Here is a 22,295-nt window from a genome sequence, read left to right as displayed (position 1 = left end):
CGTAAAACTGCTTCCAAACTTTCATTTGCAAGGCGGTTTCGATTTTTTGTTTTATTATTATTTAGTATTGAAAAAGTTTGTTCACATATATAGGTAGAACCAAATAAGCTGGCACATTTCAAAGCGTTTATGCGCAACTCTTTGTACATATTTTTATCAATGCAGTGGTAAAAGGTCAACAAGTCTCCTTCGTTGAATTTGTTGCGTAAATCTTGGTCGTTTTGAATGTCGATAATTTCTAACTGCATTGACTCTGGCGCATTTTCAATTGAAATCGTGAAAGGATTGCTGAATATGTCCAACAGAGATTTCACTTTTTTAAAGTCCGAAAATCTGTCTTGAAAAGATTGAATCAAAATATCTAGCTTTTCTACATAACTGAAATTAATCACAGTTTTGTTGAATTTTTCGGCCATTTTCTTATAATTCGGAAAATGATTGTAATTTCCAGAATTCAGTTGCGATCTGAAAAGTGTCAGCTTGCATTAAAAGGATGATACATGAGCGTAGAGCTGGGATATCAGTTGATTTTTGCCTTGAAGCCGTGTGTTCAAGACATTCAAATGATTTGTAATGTCAATTAAAAAAGCCAAATCACACAACCAACCAGGATTTTTAAGTTCCGGGACATCCCTTTGCTTTTCCGCCAGAAATATTCCAATTTCTTCTATTAAATTTAGAAATCCTTCCAGTGTCAATCCACGACTTAGCCACCTTACTTCTATATAAAACAGCAAATCTCCATATTCGCTTTCGATGTCATCAAGGAATTGTTTGAATTGCCTGTGATTGAGTCCTCGTGATTTTATGAAATTTACAGTCGAAACTACCACTTTCATGACATCTAGAAATTCAATTTTTTTAGAACAGAGGGCTTCTTGGTGTATAATGCAGTGAAACTGCATGAGATGATGAGTTTATGTTTTTTTTTTGCAGACACTTTTTTGGCAAAGTAACTAGCCCGGAATTGACACGAATCATAGAAGGAGCACCGTCAGTCGCAACTCCCGATAATTTTGATAAGTCCAAACCAGTTTTTCAACACTTATCCAAAAGTACATTGCATAAGTATATCAACTCTTTTGGTTTGACCTTTCAATGAACACATTCCTAATAACTCTTCTACGACTTCAAAATCTTGAGTAACACCTCGTATGAATATGAGTAGTTGAGCTGTGGAACTAATATCAGTGGATTCGTCGAGTGCTAATGAAAAAAAATCAATGATCTTAGTTTTTTCAGTTAATTGTTCCGCAATATTACCTGACAAAGTCATAATTCGTCTTTGGATCGTCATACCGCATGCGGCCCGCGGGCCGCGGTCTGTGCATCCCTGCTTTAGAACAACAAGGAAACAAGTTACGTGATCACCTTAAACAAGATCTTGTTTATATGTTACTTTCGAAACAATTCCTTTATAAGTACATTATATGAATGGACGCAAACAAAAAATCCCGTATAAAATCATATTTTTGTTCCCGATTTCCCGGTATATCCCCATATTTTATATTTACTTCGGTATTAGTGCGCTACAGGATGTAACCTAATCCGTGGAGGAAAATATTCTTTTGTTCCTGATTCTTATTTCATGATTCATTCATATGCGGCCTTTCTAGTGATTGTTTTCGTAGATGTTATCAATAATAAATGACGTGTTTCTTGATGAGGAGTGAAGCATCAATCGGGGATGGTTGTTGCAATTTTTTTGTTTTATACTGATACCTCCATAAAATATTTACAGTCAACAGCATGCCAAGCTATATACTTTTTTTCGAATATCGCCTCCAGTGTAACGAAACAAGATCCGTCAATGTGTGCTACGGCCTTTTTTTATGGAAGTAAGTGAGGCGACGAACAAGTCAGCTTTAAATTGACAAGTTCCATGTACTTGTAATGTGACCAGCACCCTTATCCCTCAAACAAAACAGTAGTGCTTACATTACGCTCGGCGGCAGAAATAGGTAAGGTGGCAGTACTTCCCTGGACGAACTCTTTCATAAGGTGCTCTACTTCTAATACTACCTGACGTGTTATCACTGCCTGTACATGAAGGAATTTTTAACATTTACCTGTAAAATAGAACAAAACATATAGGTTTTTATAGTGTGAGAAAGGTCTTCCTACAACCTTTTGTTTATGAGTAATTGATAGTATAAAGAAATATAAAAAGTATAAAGAAGCATAAAAATAAGATAGCTATTTAGTAGCAGTAGAGCTCCTTGTGAAAGAGTACATCCAGGGAAGTACTGCCATCTTCCTATTTCTGCCGCCAAGCAGTAACGTCAGCACTACTTACTGTATTCCGGTTTTGAAGGGTAAGTGTGCTGGTGAAATTACAGGCACATGGGACTTGTCAACTTATGTCTCAGGGTGACGGGCGCAGTGGCAATGCTCCTCAGATCTTCGTGATTTAAAGCTCTGAGTGGCACTGCAATTGTTATGGACAGGCGTGTAGCTTACCCTCAGGCACACGACTTATTCGTCCCGTCACTTGATATTATAAAAAAATATTAATAATAAATATTCAGTTTTTATGTTTTCATGATTGTTACACATAGGAAATGAAACATTTTTTTCGAATTTAAATCACGTTTGCTTTTTCGACTCTGTCAGCCGTGACCATGAAAACTGTAAAGGGCCCAAAACGTTGGTTTGTTTGAAAAAACAAAAAATAAATATACGCGTTTTAGATCCGAAAAAATAGTTTCTTTTCCTGTGAAAAATAAATTTTATCCCATTTAAAGAATTTGAACATTGCAGCGGATAGAGTTGTAATTACCCAATGAGGACAACGAATACAAATGACGTCATAATTAAATAAACTATGACAACTACCAGCTCTGCCGCAGCTACATTTAATGTGTAACAATACCGCGTGGAATAATTCCTTTAACTGGCGTTTTCGATAGTATTGTTTATATATTGTTTGTGGTATGTTTTATTCCTATTTATTGGTGTAGTTATTACCAGAGTAGAATTGCCAAGGCGTTCAGATGATAATAATGAGAAAAAAAAGAAAACATGAAAAAGAAATTAGTTATAATATTAATAATATATAATTCCCCAAGTGTGGTTCAAATCTGCTAACAAGCTGAGAAAAATAAAGAAAATAATTATAGGTAATAATAACGCACACACTCAACAGAGCCCAGCACTAGGGAAACCATGTGTGGTGGGTGCCATGGACATACATAGACAACCACATATTACAACCAAACTCACGAGACAAATAAATGTTAGGCCCTACAAATATTTCTCCCAGGCAGGGAATCGAACCTGGGACCTCTGCGTGACAGTCCGGCATGGTGGTTACCGTTCGGCCACGGGGGCAGATAATAATAATTAGTTGGCATAGCGTCTGGCACGGTTTGCTAGAAGGCGTCGGCGTTGGTTCGAATCTAGCCGGATCAAAGGAATTTTTTCTAAGTGATCGGTCTTTGTATTAATAATTATAACAAACAAATGGAGTAATTTACATAATATAATTGAATATCATAGGAAATGAAACTATTTTTTACGGATTTAAATTTCGTATGTTTGGTTTTTTCAAACAAACCGACGTTTCGGGCCCTTTACAGGTCCCATGGTCACGGTTGACTGACCTGTAAAGTTCCGTCACACGTCGCGGTCCATACGTGTAAATAAATAAATTGTTTTTATCATATTATTATGTATGTTAGTCTATAAGGTATGTCTTTTATGGGTCTTTTGTAAACTGAAAATAAATAAATAAAATAAAAAAATATGCCAGACAACTATACGAAATATCTGGTCTCAAACTAGGGAATTCCCTGGACAATGAGTACCAGAGGAATGGAATTAACTCCGATGCACTTCCCAGAACACGCAGCCAAGAACCAATCCCAGTGACCTCGCCATACGTGGCTATGATATAGCGAGGTACAGTAGGTATGGTATAGTCAACACCTTTGTATTAATAATTTATTTTAAAACTATACACTTTAAACAGAGCGTGTTCAACCTTGACTCTGATATTAAATCGCACCCTGGGGGTTATAAGGTCACATCTGCGAAATTACATTTTTTCAGGAGAGAGGAAAGATTTTACGAACGAAATATGTCGATAACTTTTAACGCTTTGACGTATGATCACTTATGACTTTATGATATGAATTTGTCAATAGTATTGTTTTACGTATAGTACGTATAACGTACGTACGTTAATACGTATAGAGTAGCACAGTTTTCTTAAAAAGATACTTTATTTTGTAACGATTTTATTTCGAGCTGAAGTTGTCAAAATCTCAAAACCGAGAAATAATGTTTAAAGAGATGAAATAAAAAAAATATATACTTTTCTTGTGTGGTAATTCATACCTAAATATTGACAGATCGGCCTTTTCTTACTGATCACGGTAGTACACATAACAACATTTAAAAATACATTTTGTATACGACCTTTCAACTAACGGAGGTAGTTTTAGACAGTTATGTACAAAAGTATTATTCGACACTTTTGTACTATCTCCTGTATAAGAGGTAAACAGCACAGGCGACGTCCAGCGCCGTTACCACATAAATTAGTCAACGAATGATTAATGTCTTGAGATACGGCTTATCTGCCGTTGCAGTCCCTGAGGCGCGGTTTGATGTAATTTACTAATGATTCTCCTATTATGAGCACTGGTTTATGTTTCCACGTGCGTTTAATAAATTATTATTAAACGCACGTGGTAACATAAACTGCTTATAATTATATTATTACCAGCAGATTAAGTCAAAATAACACGGCATCAAAATCTTTCCACATTCGTGAAACAAGGCGTGAGGCGGATCTTTCCGTTATATTGTTAGCGTATCACCAATCCACATGAAGCGTTTATGGAACAAAGTTGGAATTGCACGTCGCGATTCCGTCACCCCTATTTCAACTTTGGGGAAGAGGACATAAGGTGGAATCTAGCCCTTATGTTGTTGACATACCACCAATCAGCACGAAGCTTTTGCTTCCGCTTGCGATGTGAATAGCTAAGACGTGACATTTTTTGCATGCTGATCTGTTCTCTGACACACAAAACTTAGGACTTTTGAGGTTCTTTCAGGCATCTTTGACCAAGTTGTCAATTACAATGAGATTGTGGTTAATATTTGTTACAAACTCGTAACAGAAATTTTTACTACATCCTATCATCGACTGGAATAACATCGATAATTTAATTCCTATCTTTCTTCTAAGCAACTTATCATTATAATATATAGACATAAATGAAGGTTATAGCTAGCATGATAGTTTTTTAAAGATTGTTTAACTGTTTTAGACATATGTTCTTATTTATATATGATAAGTGCTCTCTGTCTTTCTTTGCTATTTAATTGTTATTTTATATCTATTTTTTTATTTAATACAGGCCTAATGACCTATGTAATATGTAATTTAAGGGCTAACATACATACAAATACGTATGGCGCAATCTGGTGTCAGGTAACCGGCCGCATATAATCAGCCAATAGACTTCCTTTACGTCCTCACGGTACTTCCAAGTTATTTAACCTCTTAAGGCCCAATGTACAACAAAATGTACATAATATGTGTAGTGATTCAAACAGAGACAATATTATTCCTATGATCACGTAAACGCCCAGTGTGCAGTCAACCGCACTTGAAGCTATCTTTTGTCCGAATAGTGCAACGGAATAGATCCTTCAATGTGTAACTTGGTGTGCTGTCGTCTGTACATATAATGAAAATAATATCGCAATTAAACAAAACTGAGGGTATACTTACGTGGGCCTGGAGTAATTAATGTACATTGGACGGCAGCGATTTTCCTATTCTGGGGTCTTATCTTTGTAAACTTTATAATACGGAGCAATAAATTGAATTGAAATTTTGCCCTACTCATATATATATATCACTTCATAAATCCTCCACAGTTTCCCTGATTACAAAATAGCCTACCGTTGCACATGTTGCGTAGTTATTACTATGTCTGCTCTCTAGAAGATTCATTCAACAAATTTTGCCAGATCTTAGCGTGATTTTCAAGCTGTTCGGGCTGCACAAAATGAGCCTCCCCGCAATGACGTACTATTCATGGTTTTTTTATATAATACTAAGTGACGGAACGAACAAGTCGTGTGCCTGGTGGTAAGCGTCAATCTTATCCATAACAATTGCAGTGCCGTTCAGAGCTTTAAATCACATAGATCTTAGGGTCACTGCCACTGCGCCCGTCAACGTGTGACAAGATATTAAGTAAGTAAGTTAAGTAATTTCACCAGCACCCTTACCATTTCAACCCGGAGAAATGTTCACATTACTACTTGGCGGCAAAAATAGGCAAGGTGGCAGTACTTCCCTGGACGAACAAGGAGCTCTACTGCTACTTGTGAAAGTCCCCTGCCAAGCCGCCAAGAAATAGTGTATGTCTTCGACGCGATAACAAAGAATGACAGAAAGAGTTGTTTGAAAAGTTAAACATAATTTTAATTGTACACCTTTAAAACAGCTCATTATTAACCTTCATATACCCGCGTCAAATAGTGTAGCACGTATACCTGCGCACGGTCTGTGAGACCGAAAGTTCCAGGGACATTTTAGTATGTTTAGTATATTATGTAAAATATCATCGTAAAATTAAGTTTAATATTAAAAGGAAATGTGTAAAATTGTATCGTGCAACTTTTTATACATTTTTTTTTATATTAGAGATAAGCAGTGTTTTATTACAACCGTTGGTAATTTACAATATTCCTAGGAGCCACAAATAGTTGAACAAAAATATACTTTTTATAGTATCAAAATAAAAAAAAACTCTGATATGTCAAAGAAATTATTCTTTGACATACAATTTTAAAAACCATAAACTAAATAGCATGTTGCATACAAAAATATATCTTGCTCAAAAAACGTTTTAGTGTCATCGATGCAGCATTTTTATTCCATTTAATTTGACTATCTTTGCCTAGGTAGTAAACTAGAAACTTCTCCTCGCTTTCAGAACTATCTCCTGTTCTGTGTCATTTCTCACTTGCTATACTTCTACATGTTCCTGAAAGTCACTGCTATTTTCGCCCTCACAGTTGGAATCGGAGTCATTCTCTTCCAAAAACCTTCACATGCGTTCCTCATATATGTAAAAGGGAATAAAATATGACGTAAAACAATTTACAAATATAATACCAGAGAACGAAAAGTGAAGAGAACGGACACTCTCCGCCCCTCCCTAGCTTTAGATACCGCACCACGCCCCGCACGTTGCCGGTCACATTGACAGAACGACGACAAGGCCGTCGGCGAGCCGTTTTCGCGCGAAGACGGCTTTGATATTTTAATATAGTTTTCATTTATTCATTACGAAACTTGTACGTTAATATAAAACATAATTTTACGTTACTATTTATAATAGTCGTGAATTGTGCTGCGTATGGCTGTTTATCTTCATTTTTCGAAAGACGAAACGAAGTAAGTAAAAAGTTATGTCTGAGACTCATTCAGTTATTGTTTTCTTCATTCATTTACTGCAGAATAATATATGTATGTATAAAAAACACAGATTTATTATATCAACATAATGAACGAGGCGCCATGACTTCGTGTGCTAGTAGACAAGGGTTCTCGAATTTTCAATTCATATTGCCTATAAATATTACGTAAGTAGCGAATATACCTAATTAATGATGATCAACTTGGACACGCAATTTCAAATACCTTGGTTACCTTATTTAAAAGTACATGTTCAAAATATAACATTTTAAGTGCTTTTATATATTTTTTAAATAAATCTTCTATATTACTCTAGTTAGCGAGTTAATGAAAAATAATATGATATTATATCGATATAAATACATAACAGACATGTGTAATTATTAGGATTCTGGATTCTATTAATAGAATCATAGATAATAGATTCGTGTTAGCATTTTCGCTATGTTGCCGCGCTGATCACGTAACGTAATAGTGCAAAAAAGTGATGGGTAACCCTGCCATATCACGCATACATTTGCGCGTGTGCAGATAGCGCCTTGCTGTACGTAGTAGTAGTAGGTAAATAATTTTCGACTGTCGTATGGAGTGTTCGGGGTGTGATAATACATAACGTAATCTCAATTATAATGAAAAAGAATACATATCTATAGGAATTACTAAAAATATGAATAACCTAAAACTGTGACACCTATACCCGCGTCAGTCGGTCTAAGAGACCGATCGGTGTCATGTACGGGTACATGTATTGTATGCACGAATACTCCTATTACCTTAGATGAAGTTAGCCACGAACCATGCAGCTAGCAGTGAGCACGAAGCTCTAATGTTTTTCGTTTAAAAAAACACGGCAAATGATAATCGTCAGTCTGAGAGATCAACGCGCGGGTATACGAAGGTTAAGAAAAACGTTGTACGAGTGTACATGAATTATATTGTATCAAAGTCAAGATTTTTGTATTTATAGTATCATAGCACATTGCGTAGCAAATTCACGTCGTGGCTGCTATGGAGGCATTATCGACTACCGTGCGTGCATGTAAATCGTGACGGTAATATTTATATGGTTATCATACGTGTCAGGGAAATGTCTTTGAACCGAAGGAAGATTCTGCGATGTTCTGGCACAGATATGCTATGTTATGTACTTTTTAGACAGTCATAACGTACTTATATAATATTAATAATATAATATAAATATATAAATATATATAAATAATATTATATAATATCACAAGTTTGAAACCGATGTAGGAAAAATATAAGTAATTAAACACAATTAATTAATTTTGTATGTATGTAGTGAAAAAAATTATGTTGGAATGAAATATCTATGTACGCGAACTAAAGATGCTATAATTGAGCAGTGGTCGTAAAAATGAAAAACTTAGTTTAAGAATCTTTTCCCTTATATTTATGTAATAATTAAAAGCGTAAATTGGATCCTTTTCTAAACGTAATATGTTGTTGTTTTTTTTAGATTATTTCCGTTAAGGTTATGGCGAGGGTTTAAATACAGCCAAGTCTTGATGAATTTTTCTTTTACTAATTTTAGGTAAATATTCATGTAACGCTGACTCTTCAGTTAATTTTATTTTATAGGCATTAATCTTCGTCTTCATTGGCTCATCATATCGAGTGGAGTCAATTCTGAATTTCAATTTAGTTGACCTACTATAAGAGGCAACAATAAGTTTACAGATAACAAAACTGCCATAAATTGACTTTAATATGTTTTATATATTTATTGAACTAAATTTACTTTGTGAAATCATATTTTGCAGTATTTTTAGAATTTCGAATTAATTACGATCTGTATAATCTATAGTAGAACAGCTGGCAATCTGTTTAAAAAAACTCACCATTTGCAAAATCCGTAAATGTTGTGTTGTGAAGCGATATTTATTCATACAAGAAATAAATTATAGTTGTATCTATTTCCTCGCAAATGTGATAAAAACATTACAAACCACGAGTTACTAAAGCCCTCAGCCTTCGGCTTCGGGCTCCTAATGAGCTCTCGTTGGTAATTTCTTATTTATGCCAACGATATCTTTGTCTACCGCCCTTAATACACAATATACTATTGATATCTCTTAGATTTACGGAATAATCGTCTGGGCACACTTAACGATTACAGCTCGTATAGCATTATGCACTTTGTGTCAATTGTGTAATGTACAAATTGGATACGATACGGTAGCTGCTGGAATTCCGAATTTCCTGGATGATTTTCCTGAATGATTCGTGACCTGCATTATGACTAGTATCGAGTTTGTACGTTACACAATGGACATAAAGTTCATTATGCTGTGGTTACAAAAATTCGTGACCATTCTATTCCGCGACAATGCAAAATGAGAGAAATAAAATAGTAGTGTGAAAGAGTTCGTCCAGGGAAGTACTGCCACCTTACTATTTCTGCCGCCAAGCCAAATGTTCCGGTTGTGAAATGTAAGGTTGCTGGTGAAATTACAGGCACATGGGACTTGTCAACTTATGTCTGGTGGTGACAGGCGCAGTGACAGTGCCCCTCATATATTGCGATTTAAAATTCGAGTGGCACTGCAACTGTTATGGACGGGCGTGGAATCTACAATGAAGCGCATTACTTGTTCGTCCTGTCACTTGATATTATAAAAAAAATCATTTCTACAGTCGATTTTTTTTTTAATATTCGAAAATGCATTATTCTACATGATCCTTATGTTTGCTGGTAGGTGCAACTATTCTCAGGTACTTCAGCTTTCAATTCTGTTTATTAAGAGCTCCTAGGCACTATTCATTTTCTAGCGGATGTTATGATATCGCTCATCCGGTGTTCAGAAATCCATAAGTGTACAATTTAAATTTTTCCAGGACAGAATAAAGTAACTTTTCCATTTTAATTTCGTTCTAATACTACAACAACCCTCGCGCCATGTTATGAATGTTAAGCGATAAGATCTTGAAGGTACATTAATGTCTTTCTTACTCTACCAAAAATACTTTAAGTTATTTATGCCACAATTATCATAGTTTTGTATGTTTTTACAATTTTGTCATTGTTACACCGGATGAACGATTTATAATCAACGTAATAATAGGCGATACTGAAGCACAATAAATTTTATTCCACATGGAAGTTCGTTATAGGAAATACGAGTATATTTATGACAACCGATGGCAGATGTTGAAAGTTGTAGTTTATGATTTTAGTAATAAACTCCTGCGACTTTGTTAGTGTTTTTCTAACAACCTTGTAAACTGTGAATATAATATATTCCCACTTTACAAGGCATAAATATGATTGTAAATATGTTTCAGTGTAAAAAAAGCAAACGTTATGTACTTTTAAAAATGGAAAATTTATTTCACTATTGCCTCGGCTGAACAATAGTTATAATTCAATTAAATTAGAATTGCCAAGAAATAACAAGAAAAGTCATTCAAATCTCATTTTGCAGACGTTTATGTAAGTAATTGAAATGTAAGGTATACGTATAATCTAATAATAAGTATTATAACTGAAATTAAATAAAAATATAATGAATATGTAGAGAAAAAAATACTTTTTTCTATTTAAAGGTAGCAAAGAGATGGTGATAACCTGGAGCATTTGGTGATGGTGACAGGGAAGGTGGAAAGAAAAAGTTCTAGAGGCAGGAATTCTGCCCTCCTAACTAAGGGTCGTATTCTAGAACTCTACTCAATGCTCAAGTCAGGATTTGAGTATGGTTTAAAGCACTCGAAATCATATTCAAGTCCCTGCTATTAGGGTCGTATTACCAGTGCTTGTGTTTCCAGTGCAATCCTGACTTGAGCATTGAGTAGATTTCTAGAATACGACCCTAAGAGTGCAGTAACTAAGTCAAATCTGTTTTCGAGAAAAACGTGATTAAAGAATGGTTAAAGAAAATCATTTAAAATGTACAGTGGACGTGGCATATATCTCCGTACAACTTGAGTTACCTATCAGTAATTGGTGAATCGAAATGGTTGACAGGATGAAGTGGAGTCACGATCCTTAGCATTGCGGAAGCGATTAAGATGAAGGAAGGTAGCAAATTTCCTATTGTAAAGTCGTACCTGTAAATAGGTTTTCCACCACTGGCTTTACCAGCGCGGAACCAGAGCACCATGTAGACACGATCCTCTTTGGTGTCGGGGGTGACGTCACAGGGCAGCGATGCGGTACGGCCCAGAACTGCGTCCACGTCCACCGTTGACACTAAAACAAACACATTACATCCGTTATGACAAAGCGTAATTTTTAATAATATTTAATCTTAATTTTAATTAATATTAAATTTAATTTAGTATTATTCTCATTGATTAAATAATGTTTAATATTTAATCAATGAAAAGACAACGCAAGGAAAAAAGCTTATCGAGTTTTTAACCGACTTCAAAAAACGAGGAGGTTCTCAATTCGTCTGTATGTTCTTTTTTTGTATGTCTGTTACGCGATAACTCCGGTATTTTTGAACCGATTTTCATGATTCTTTTTTTGTTGGAAAGGGGATACTTCCATAGTGGTTCTATTTCATCTTGAAGAAACTCATCCACCTCGAAGGGTGGCTGTTCACGCATGAAGATTCATTTTTATAAATAGCGCCTAACTTTAATTTAGGAGCAATTACTTTAATGGTTGATTTTGCTATTTCTCCAATTCAAGGCGTTTTTGTCTTATACTTTGAGTAGTGAGAACCGATTTTTATTATCTCCAGTGTCAAGTGCTATATAGTGGCGAACTAGGGGATATTTCTATAAAAGCTTAGCTTAGCTTAGCAAATAGACGTAATTCCACTTACTTTTGAGGTCAGTTTTTTTAGTACTCTGGACTGAGATTATTAGGTTTTCTCGTTTATTACAAACGGCTCTGGCTCTTTACAGCACATGGGGATCTATTCTCGTTATTCGTCCGATATTTGTCCGAAACAATTACTGTCAAATAATTAATCTATAAGTGTGCATTTGGAGTATTGCACTTTATGGATGTGAAACATGGGCACCGACACAACGAGATAGGGAAAGATTAGAACCTTTTGAGATATGGTGCTGGAGGAGGATGAAGGGTATAAGTTGGATAGAAAAGAAAACCAATGAGGAAGTATTGGGAATAGTAAACGAGAAAAGGTCGATACTGAATATTACAGAGTATATACGCGGGAAAATTATTGGACATTTGATACGACACGGCAACCCCTTTAAGACCATTTTGGAGGGAAAGATCGAGGGGAAGAGGGGAAGAGGTCGACCTAGGCGCAGTTACATAGACCAAATAAAGGAAAATACCGGTGTCGTGTCGTATAAGGAGGTCAAGAAGCTGGCTTGTAGGAGAGAGGACTGGAAGAGGCTCCACCGACTAGGCTTGTATATTTCATGAACTACGAACTATTAGGAATATATTCCCTACACTGACCGACATGAACGAGTTCGTCTTGCACGGTTTTAACAGTTCATCGTTCTTTTTAGTTCAGTACGAACTGGGAACCGTCTGCGTTGATAGTTCACCTGTCTTTTATACAGTAGGAGCGGTGCGAGCGGGACAAATAGCAATCTTTCACTACTTTTAGTACAAATTCGAGTGGAATGCACGATTGAACGTTGCCAGCTCGTTTTAAGTCTATAATACGTATCTACATTATGTATATATACAAGTTTGCAAAAAAGTGATATTTTTTAGTAGGTATCTGTATGTGTAATATCAACCTACGTGTACGAGTATAAGAAATAGTTGTACCTAAATATTGATTTTTAAACACACCATTCTAACCAAAATTCTTATTTTGTAAAAAAAAAGGATATTTAGTTAGAATGACAGTCTTTACACCTGTAAAATATGAAGGAAAATGAAATAGTACCTACAAGTAAATAGTAGTAAGTTTAATTCGCATTATGCGTCTTTGCCGAATTCCTACAGTAATTGTTACGGATGGAGAACGAGAGTACAGGGCGTGGCCAACTAGCCATGCCGTGACCATGAGATTTGTAAAGGAATCGAAACGTTGGTTTGTTTGACAAAATAAATATACGCAACTTTAGACCCGTAAAAAATAATCTCAGTACAGAGTATTTAAAAACCGACCTCAAAAGTGACGGAATTACATCTATTTGCCAAGTTTTATTGAAAACAACAAGTGCGCAAACTCGGATTCATTCCCTAGTACTAGTACTAGTAGTAGTATACGGAACTTGACACAGGAGATAATAAAAATGGGTTCTCACTACTCAAAGTATATTGAGAGAAAAACGCCTTTAATTGGAGAATAGCAAAATCAACCATTAAAATAATTGCTCCTTATAATAAAATTTAGGCGCTATTTATAAAAATGAATCTTTATGCGTGAACAGCCATCCTTAGAGGTGGATAATTTTCTTCAAAATGAAATGGGACCACTATGCAGGTATCCTCTTTCCAACAAAAAAGAATCATCAAAATAGGTTCACAAATACCGGAGTTATCGCGTAACGTACATGAAAAGAAAAAACATACAGGCGAATTGAAAACCTCCTCCTTTTTTTGAAGTCGGTTAAATAATTCACTTCCTATGTCTAATGTCCTAAACGTAATAGCATTTAATTTAACGATGTTTAGATATAATAATTAACGACCTCGGTGGTAGGTCCCGGGTTCGATTCCCTGTAGGATTAATTTGGGAAATTAACTTTTCTTACTTGATTGTGGTTTGAGTATTCTGCAGTAGTTATAGTGCAGGGGATTCCAAAGTTTGAAGTAATAGGTGAGGCTGTCTGGTACAATTTAGCAACTTAACTGCAAAATTGATTAAAACCATATTCAGAACAAGTCCAATATGTGAAACTAAATACTTTAGACTACGGGGACCTCTCTGACATCGGAAAAAAACTGATTCATATTAAATTGAACCTACTGGACCAATACATATTAAGAACTATTATAAAAGTTGAATAGTTTCATATAGGTTTTGTTGAATTTTATATACTCGACTTTATGATCCTTTTAATCAAGACATTTTGTAGAGACATGCCTAAAAACTTTAGGGGCCTTGAATGACTTGAATTTGAAATTGTAATGTATCAGGCAATATATTCTGTACCTTCAGTGTATTTTATCTTAAATCCATTATCAAATACTGCCTACTGTCTACTGTCAAATTCTCTTTACTTAGTAAATTAAATTTGAAATCTTTATATTGATTTAACATAGCTTGTACGTACGTAAGATAATTTGCTTGCGAAGAACGATTTGAAAACTTTACGTGGTGCTCGTTTTTTTTTTTTTTTATAATATCAAGTGATGGGACGAACAAGTTGTGTGCCTGATGGTAAGCTACACGCCTGTCGATAACAGTTGCAGTGCCACTCAGAGTTTTAAATAGCACAGATCTGATGGGCATTGACACTGCGCCCGTCACCCTGTGGCATAAGTTGACAAGTCCCTTGTGCCTGTAATTTCACCAGCACCCTTACCCTTCTAAACCGGAACGTAGTAATGCTAACATTACTGTTTGGCGGCAGAAATGGGTAAGGTAGCAGTACTTCCCTGGACGAACTCTTTCACAAGGAGCTCTACTGCTGCTGCTGCTCTTTGTAAATATATATTTAATTATATTCACAATGATTATTTAAAAATATTATAGACAAAATTAACCTGAAAAACCTAAATGGATCATTTCTGCTTGTGTACAAGCTTCTAATCAAAAGCACAATGACGTAAACACAAGACGTCACGAACTTCGCAAAATGAAAACTATCGGACTTTACGAGGATGTATCTCCAAAGGTGAGTGAGGTTTGTCACGCTATAGAAGACAGTGAAAGGAGCTCTAAAAATACAGCGTGACGTGAGTTGAAACTTACCGAAGGGGTTGACCTATTTGGCTGACATAGAAAACGTATGATAACTGTACTCTAATGGTGGCACTTCACATATCTATTTGTGATTGCGTATTTGTGTTTACAATCTGGTCGCCAGAGTGTCTTTGACAAATAAGTATAAAGAGATTAACGTTCTTACGTCACAGTACATTTATGAAGATGTTATTTGTGTTAAGAAAATTTTTTTTTATGAGAAATATTGACATTAATACGAACAACAAAAACAAACTAGCTGTTCTTGACAGTCGTCTTCATAAAGTCTCAAATTCATTTAAGGGGCAGTGTACACGCTTCTACAATAAGATTCCGATTGATATTAAAAATTTGCCAATTACGAGGTTTAAAACTATTGTGAAACAAAAACTTTGTAATAAAGGTTATTATACAACTTCTGCGTACTTGAATGACAATAATCCGTGGTAGTGTCCCGTATAGCTATTTCAAGTATTTTCGATGTAAGATGTTTAAATTAAATATTGTAATGAGCATGTGTTACAAAGTATTTGCCTTGATTGCCTGTTCAACAAATTCAACAAATACAAATATGCGTTACCACGAGCTGGTTAGTTTCTCGACGCACATCAAAGAAGTCAAATAGGTAAATGCGCAAGGAGACCGTCGACATTATGGCCATATTCATTATTTAATCTCCTTATTTGGCTCCATGTGTAGTGCTGAACGACCTCAGACTGGGCTAGCGTATTCACCTGCCGAAAAGGAAAGGGCTAGTCCGGTCGTTCGTAAAGTTATGCATACTAAGAGTTTTTATTATGTATAATCAATAGATGACTGAATTGTTTTATTATGTGTAAGTTACTTATGTTTTTTTTTAATTTGCTCAGTTTTTAAAGTCGTAGCCTTCTTGGTATAATAAAACCATATGTAATCATACTTTAAAAGTGCTTTTACTGCATGCAAATCATAAAAACAATACGAACCAAATGAAACAAATTATGCATATGTGAAAATTTATAACTCTATATGAGCATAAAAAAGTTATCGACTAATTTCGTTCGTAGAACTTTAAAATTCTCTATTTTAAAGTTGTCATTTTTATACATGTGGCCTTACCATAGAGTATAAAGTGTTATATAATAAACAACAGAAAGAGCCAATAAAGCATTGAGCAATGCTGCACAAGAAAAGCTTTGGACAAAGTCAAGGTCAAAGTCAAAGTCAAAGTCAAAGTCAAAGTCAAAGTCAAAGTCAAAGTCAAAGTCAACGTCAAGGACTCATTTATTCCATAGGTAAAATAAATTTACACTTGAAAACGTCACATTTAAGCCCCTGCTCGTTCACTACGCTGACTTCCCTGAGAAGAACGAGCAAGAAACTCTAGGGAATGCTCTTTTCAAAAACTTAAATGGTATAGAATATTTTGAATCATAATTGTGTGGAATCTAGACTCATGTTGTCTTTCCATACATCTTTATCTAACACGTAGTCTACAAATTTGTAATATGACTTCAATTAAAATACTTTTAATGTAAGTTTTAAACTTAGGAAATGGTAGTCTTAATATACGCTCTGGAATCTTATTGTAAAACTTAGCTCTAAGATTATGGATATTATGGATATCGTCTTTTTTATTGAAATTATGTATATTTTTACGGGCATATAAAATATTTGAGTAAATGTTCTCTGAGAGAAATCCGAGAGCCTAGACGGTACACAGAACGAATCGCTCGTTTTTGCAATACAAATATGGTTTGAATATCTGATGCCCACATTAAAATCCCGAAGGAGATTATACTATGGAAGTAACTAAAGTAAACTAGTCTAGCAGTACTAACATCGGTAAGCTCACGTAATCTGCGGACTGCGTATGCAGCGGAGATTAACCTGCTGGCCAGGGAAGATATATGTGGAAACGTTTGAAGTTTACTATCTTAGGTCACTCCCAAGAAAACTGCTTTATTAACAAGGTCTAACTTTTCTCCGTTTCCTCTGACGGGAAATTATGTCGGTCGTCTGAAAAATCTATGGTTTTCTTGACCTTAACCTGTCACACGTCCTAGAGATACACGGGTGTCCTCAACGATTTTGGTACTGCAGCTGTGTTTTCATCGACCATTTTAAAAAAGCTATTAAATTTATAAAAAATAATGTTATAATAAAAAATCTTTTACCAAAATCGTTAGGGATACCGTGTGACCGTATACCTCTAGGAAGAGTAACCAGTTAAATACACATTTGCACGGGCTTCTTGTGCGCCATAAGGCCGTCCATGTCCAGGTCTGATTCTTCTTCCGTAATTGTAGCTCGTCGTCCATTACTTTCTACCGTAAATCACTGTCAAGTCTCGCCAACGCTTTCTCCACAGTCAATGAATCATTACTAATTACGCTTTATTGACCAATGGGATGTCACTACCGCATTTTTATGTGGTAGGACAAAAGAACACATTTACATGAATAGCAGTGAAGTTGGTTTATTCGTATCACCAGTTTGGGATTCCGTATTTCCTCTGATGAAAAATCCCAAGCAGACATAAGACTACAATACTAATGAATATGTTTTTAATCTATTCTAGTTTCGTTTATTCATTAATAATAAATTTAATTTTTTTTAAATTCATATTGTTAAAATAAAATAAAATAATTTGTAACACGTAAGTAGCGTAAATTTGAATGCTTGATAGAATTCAACATATTTTTCCTCAGAGAATTTTTATAAAAGATATACGTAGAGATTATATTTTGCGAAAGCAAACATCTTACATATTTGATCCTAAAATAGCAATGATGGCTACATTACAATGTGTAATTTTGTCCACATTTAATGTTTTAGTAACGAGGTAGTATTTTCTCTTAGGACTAGGTGTATAGGATATTATTAGATCTGGTAAATTGAACCATATATTCCCTTTTGCTTCAACATAGTGGCATGGCAACTTAATTTTGTGTATAAAGCCGAGAAACGTTCAAAGCCGCACCAAGAGCCAGCCCTCGACTACGCATAATCGAGGACACAAAAATGACTAAGTGAATATCTCTGTTTTCTGTATTTACACCGTTATGACTCCTAGGTTTCTTTTCCTCCAGCGATGATGCCGCATGAATATAAATAGATGTAATATTAAAACCATTTCGCGGCATGAAATAATCCTCTTTTCTTTGCGGAAAAACTGTCGCCGTGTTGGGGCCAAGTAATGTGCACCATCAGTCATACTTAGGTGGAATTTTCAATTTACTTGCGGTGAAGACTACTGTAATAAAGACGGATTACTCGCCCGATGGCGGGCATGTATCAATTTGGTCGCAACCCTGTTGTGTTGCCCAATTTATATTTTCGGAAACAAATTGATAAATAATCCGCAGACTATTTATATTTTTATGCACCCTGTATAATAACGAAGGGGCGAAACCTCCAGTCCAAAGCGGTTGAAATTAGAAATTAAAATTCAAACGTATTTTGCATGTGGGTTTATTCAACTCTTGCGATGTTTCTGCAAAAACGATAAGACCGACAATACCAGGTTTTATTTTCTCACTTAGTTACGTGCTTTTAGAGTTTGAAATCCATTTATTTCCATCGCCCCGACACGGATGAAAATTCATAAGCTTAGGTGTTGTGATGTGTAGTCACAATGTTTGCAAATTCTGTGAGCGAAATGCAAATTTTAATCGTGCAAATTGCGATAGTAATACACGAGGAACGACATAAACAAACAAAGCGGTGGGGAAGCCTGAATGAAAATAAAAGAAAACAGAAATCGCACCTAGCGCGACACAGCGCCAACTCGCATTAAGATAAGAGCGGAGTAATGAAATTCCAAATCGGTCCCGCCCCTTTATTTCGATGTCACCGCTTGAGTCGGAAAAATCCACAATAAAGCGGTTCTGACAAAGCCGGGAGTTTGGTGCGAATGTCACGCATAATGTATCGGAAATATAAATTATATTAGATTGGCGGTTGTATGTAATGAGGTTATATGGAGAGAAGTGTCGTGCTGGAGGGCACTAAAGAATTGCGCCACTCATTATGGCGGTGCCGATCGCGGTGCGTGAGTGGTGGCGGCGTGTCACGACATGCGATTCGAACCTCATGCGTGTCGTCTACGTACCCCTCGTTCGGTTGGCTGACTTAAAACGACACAAATAATAATGACTTATCAATTTAAGAATGACAAGCAACAGCTCAGAATTCGCTTAAGGCGACTTACCGGAGGAGAAGCGAGAAAAACTGATTTGCTAGATCAAAGGGTATAGGTATTCACCATTAAAGATCGGTCTTACATTAAATATACGATACACCTAAGGATATTGTCTAAAGAATGTGTTACTTCATTTCACGATAGGGTGGACTTCATCCGACCATATATAATCCAGCAAACAGGCTAAAATAAAATGTAATACGAAATATTTAAGAATAAAACATCTAACTTTGACCTTAATTTTTATATCTATACAGAATCTGTTACATTTTCATTTTCAACTGAAACCCTGTAGTTATTAATTTCACATTTATCCCAAAATTTGAAAATTGCTCAGCGGTTTAACGACAGTCGCTATCGGGCGCTTGTCGACGTCGGATCTGTGTGAAATTTTCTCAGCCTGTTCTTATTTTATTTGTATTAATTTTCAGCGCGCGAGTTGCAGGACGCGAAGGGCGGTCCCCTACACCTCACCTCCTAAAATGTAGGCTCGCGTTGAAATACATTGCCTTAAGTCGCTGAGAATGGAAAGTAAACAGCATACATGTTTCAACAACACAACAATGATTATTTATTTTGACAAAGTAGCTGTCAAATAAGAACGCGGAACCTGTACTATCGTGTAATATTTAATTTCCAATATTTATTACAATACAAAATGTTGTGACACGGAATTACAGAACTAACTAAGTCACGGACGAAGGCCAACCAGCGAATAAACCGACCGTGAACAATAAGCGCTTTGTTGCCAAAAAATATTCGAATAACAAGTCACCAGTGCATCACCTCAGTGTGGAACCACTCTTTTTAACAAAAATGTAATATAATGTAAATTTGTTTTTATAAAGCTGTTTAGTTTCATGTTTCACTTTTTCGACGAAATGAGGATGAAGACATGCTTTTGTTATTTTTATATTCTACAACAGACAACGTTTCGCGGATGTTTCACGATTTTAACATTTAGTTTTTAAAGCCTTTTATACATTCCAATATGATTTAAGCCTATGGCATTGCAAAGGTGTCAGTCAGTAGCTATGTCACTGTGAGTTTTTCGGGCACTCAACCGTGGAGACCTTATGTCATATTTTATGTAACCCTAGTCCTTCGTATAATATTATAGCTTTTGAATGTTAGCCCTTTGTATCATCATTATCAATCTATCGCAGTCCACTGGTGGACATAGGCCTCTCCCAATGCGCGCCATTTCGCCCGGTCTGCAGATTGTCGCATCCATCTGCTGTCAGCAGCCTTTCGCAGATCGTCACTCCGATAACTCTTCTTGAGCGTTCTTTGATAGATATGGCCATCCTACTGCCAATTCAGCTTGCTTATTCTACCAGCTATGTCGACGAACTTGGTTCTTCAGAGAAACTCCGAAGATAGCACGAGACATAGCTCGCTGAATGACTTTTAACTGATAGACTTTTGTATATTTATAAATAAATAATACCACTACACACCACCTTCATTTCTCAACAACATCAATATCATTTGTTATGAATACAATTTACGCATTTAGTAATGCTAGTTATGAATAAAGAAGACAAGAAAATAAATTCAGAATCATTATTATATGAAAAAATATCACCACGTCGATATAAAAAGACGTACAATCGAACGTTGGTGAAAAAAGCTTCTTCAATAAAAAAGATTACAGTTTCCCTCGGCAATTTAACATAATATCAGGCGAGATATTCACGCGAATGTCTCTGAATATTATTTAGAAATATAACCTGACAACCACTAGAGTTTCACCTCGACTCACGTGTCAGAAGAAGGTATCTATGACCCTCATTTCATGGGGTTATACTATTTTATCGACTACTTTGTGGTGTCATCTTTCATCTAATATAGGTGTTATTCAAGACGTAATTTGTGTAGAAGATATTTGATGCTATCAACGCAAAAGTTGTATAACCCACATTTTTTTACATATTCCTTAGTAACAGGCTTATCACTTAAATATTTACTCAAATGATATCAATTATTTTACATATAATATGTATTTTGAACCGACTTTAAAAAAGAGGAGGTTCTCAATTCGACAGTAATTTTCTTTTATGTTACGCGATTACTCCAACATTTGTGAACCGATTTCGATGATTATTTTTTGTTGGAAAGGGATTATCTTAAAGTGGTCTCATTCCAATTTGAAGCATATATTACACCTCTAAGTGTGCCAAATTAACGGATGAATCCGACTTATCGAATTTCACCCTCTTTCAGTGAAGCTAGGCGCAAAGATGTAACTTCAATTAAAATAGAATATTATGGTGACTGTCATTTTTGCTTTCTTTCCTGGAAACACTGGTTCGGCACTGTCATGCATGAAGTGACACCCCGTCTACTCTCGCCAACGGCTCACGTGATACTGACTGGTTGTGACGAGAGACTTTGAATTTCACTAATACTAATGGGCAAATCATTTGCCTAAGTCGAATCTAAGCACAATCATTCAACTCGAGCGAATGATTGACATCGAGTATATCACCAGAAATAGAGAAGAAATAAGGCCATCTACCCCTGGCATCGTCAGGTAATTGGGCCTTATATCACTTTTAAATATCAACTCTCGTTTGCGATGAAATCACAAATTAGAAAACTGAAACAGTACAGCGCCTACAATAGACCTGTGGTACGTTTTTGTATATTTCACAAATATTCTGTATTTATTGTAATAACGATAATATCTCTAACAATCTCTAACAATGGGGGCTGTCCCATTCGGTGGTGTGGGAAAAACAGCAAACCTTCTAATTACAAAACAAACGGAATCACAATTCGAATATTATTCGAATTGTGATTAATTAGCCGTGGGGCGACGGCTTAAGAATACATTGTCGCCTCCCCA

General features: G+C 35.7%; 1 protein-coding gene across 1 annotated transcript in view; it reads right to left on the bottom strand.

The window, feature by feature from the left end:
* The window catches only part of LOC113226655 (neural cell adhesion molecule 1-like), a 136,522-nt gene that overhangs the window by 97,937 nt on the left and 16,290 nt on the right, over nucleotides 1-22,295 (bottom strand). Inside the window, exon 3 of the mRNA XM_026459375.1 lies at nucleotides 11,516-11,657. Within this exon, the coding sequence (XP_026315160.1) occupies nucleotides 11,516-11,657 (142 nt within the window). The remainder of the gene's footprint in view (nucleotides 1-11,515; nucleotides 11,658-22,295) is intronic.

This window comes from Hyposmocoma kahamanoa, unplaced genomic scaffold, assembly GCF_003589595.1.
Source record: "Hyposmocoma kahamanoa isolate Upper Pololo Valley unplaced genomic scaffold, ASM358959v1 192, whole genome shotgun sequence".
Taxonomy (NCBI): Eukaryota; Metazoa; Arthropoda; class Insecta; order Lepidoptera; family Cosmopterigidae; genus Hyposmocoma; species Hyposmocoma kahamanoa.
The sequence above is the reverse complement of the archived record's forward strand: the minus strand, read 5'-3'. Positions and strand labels throughout refer to the sequence as shown.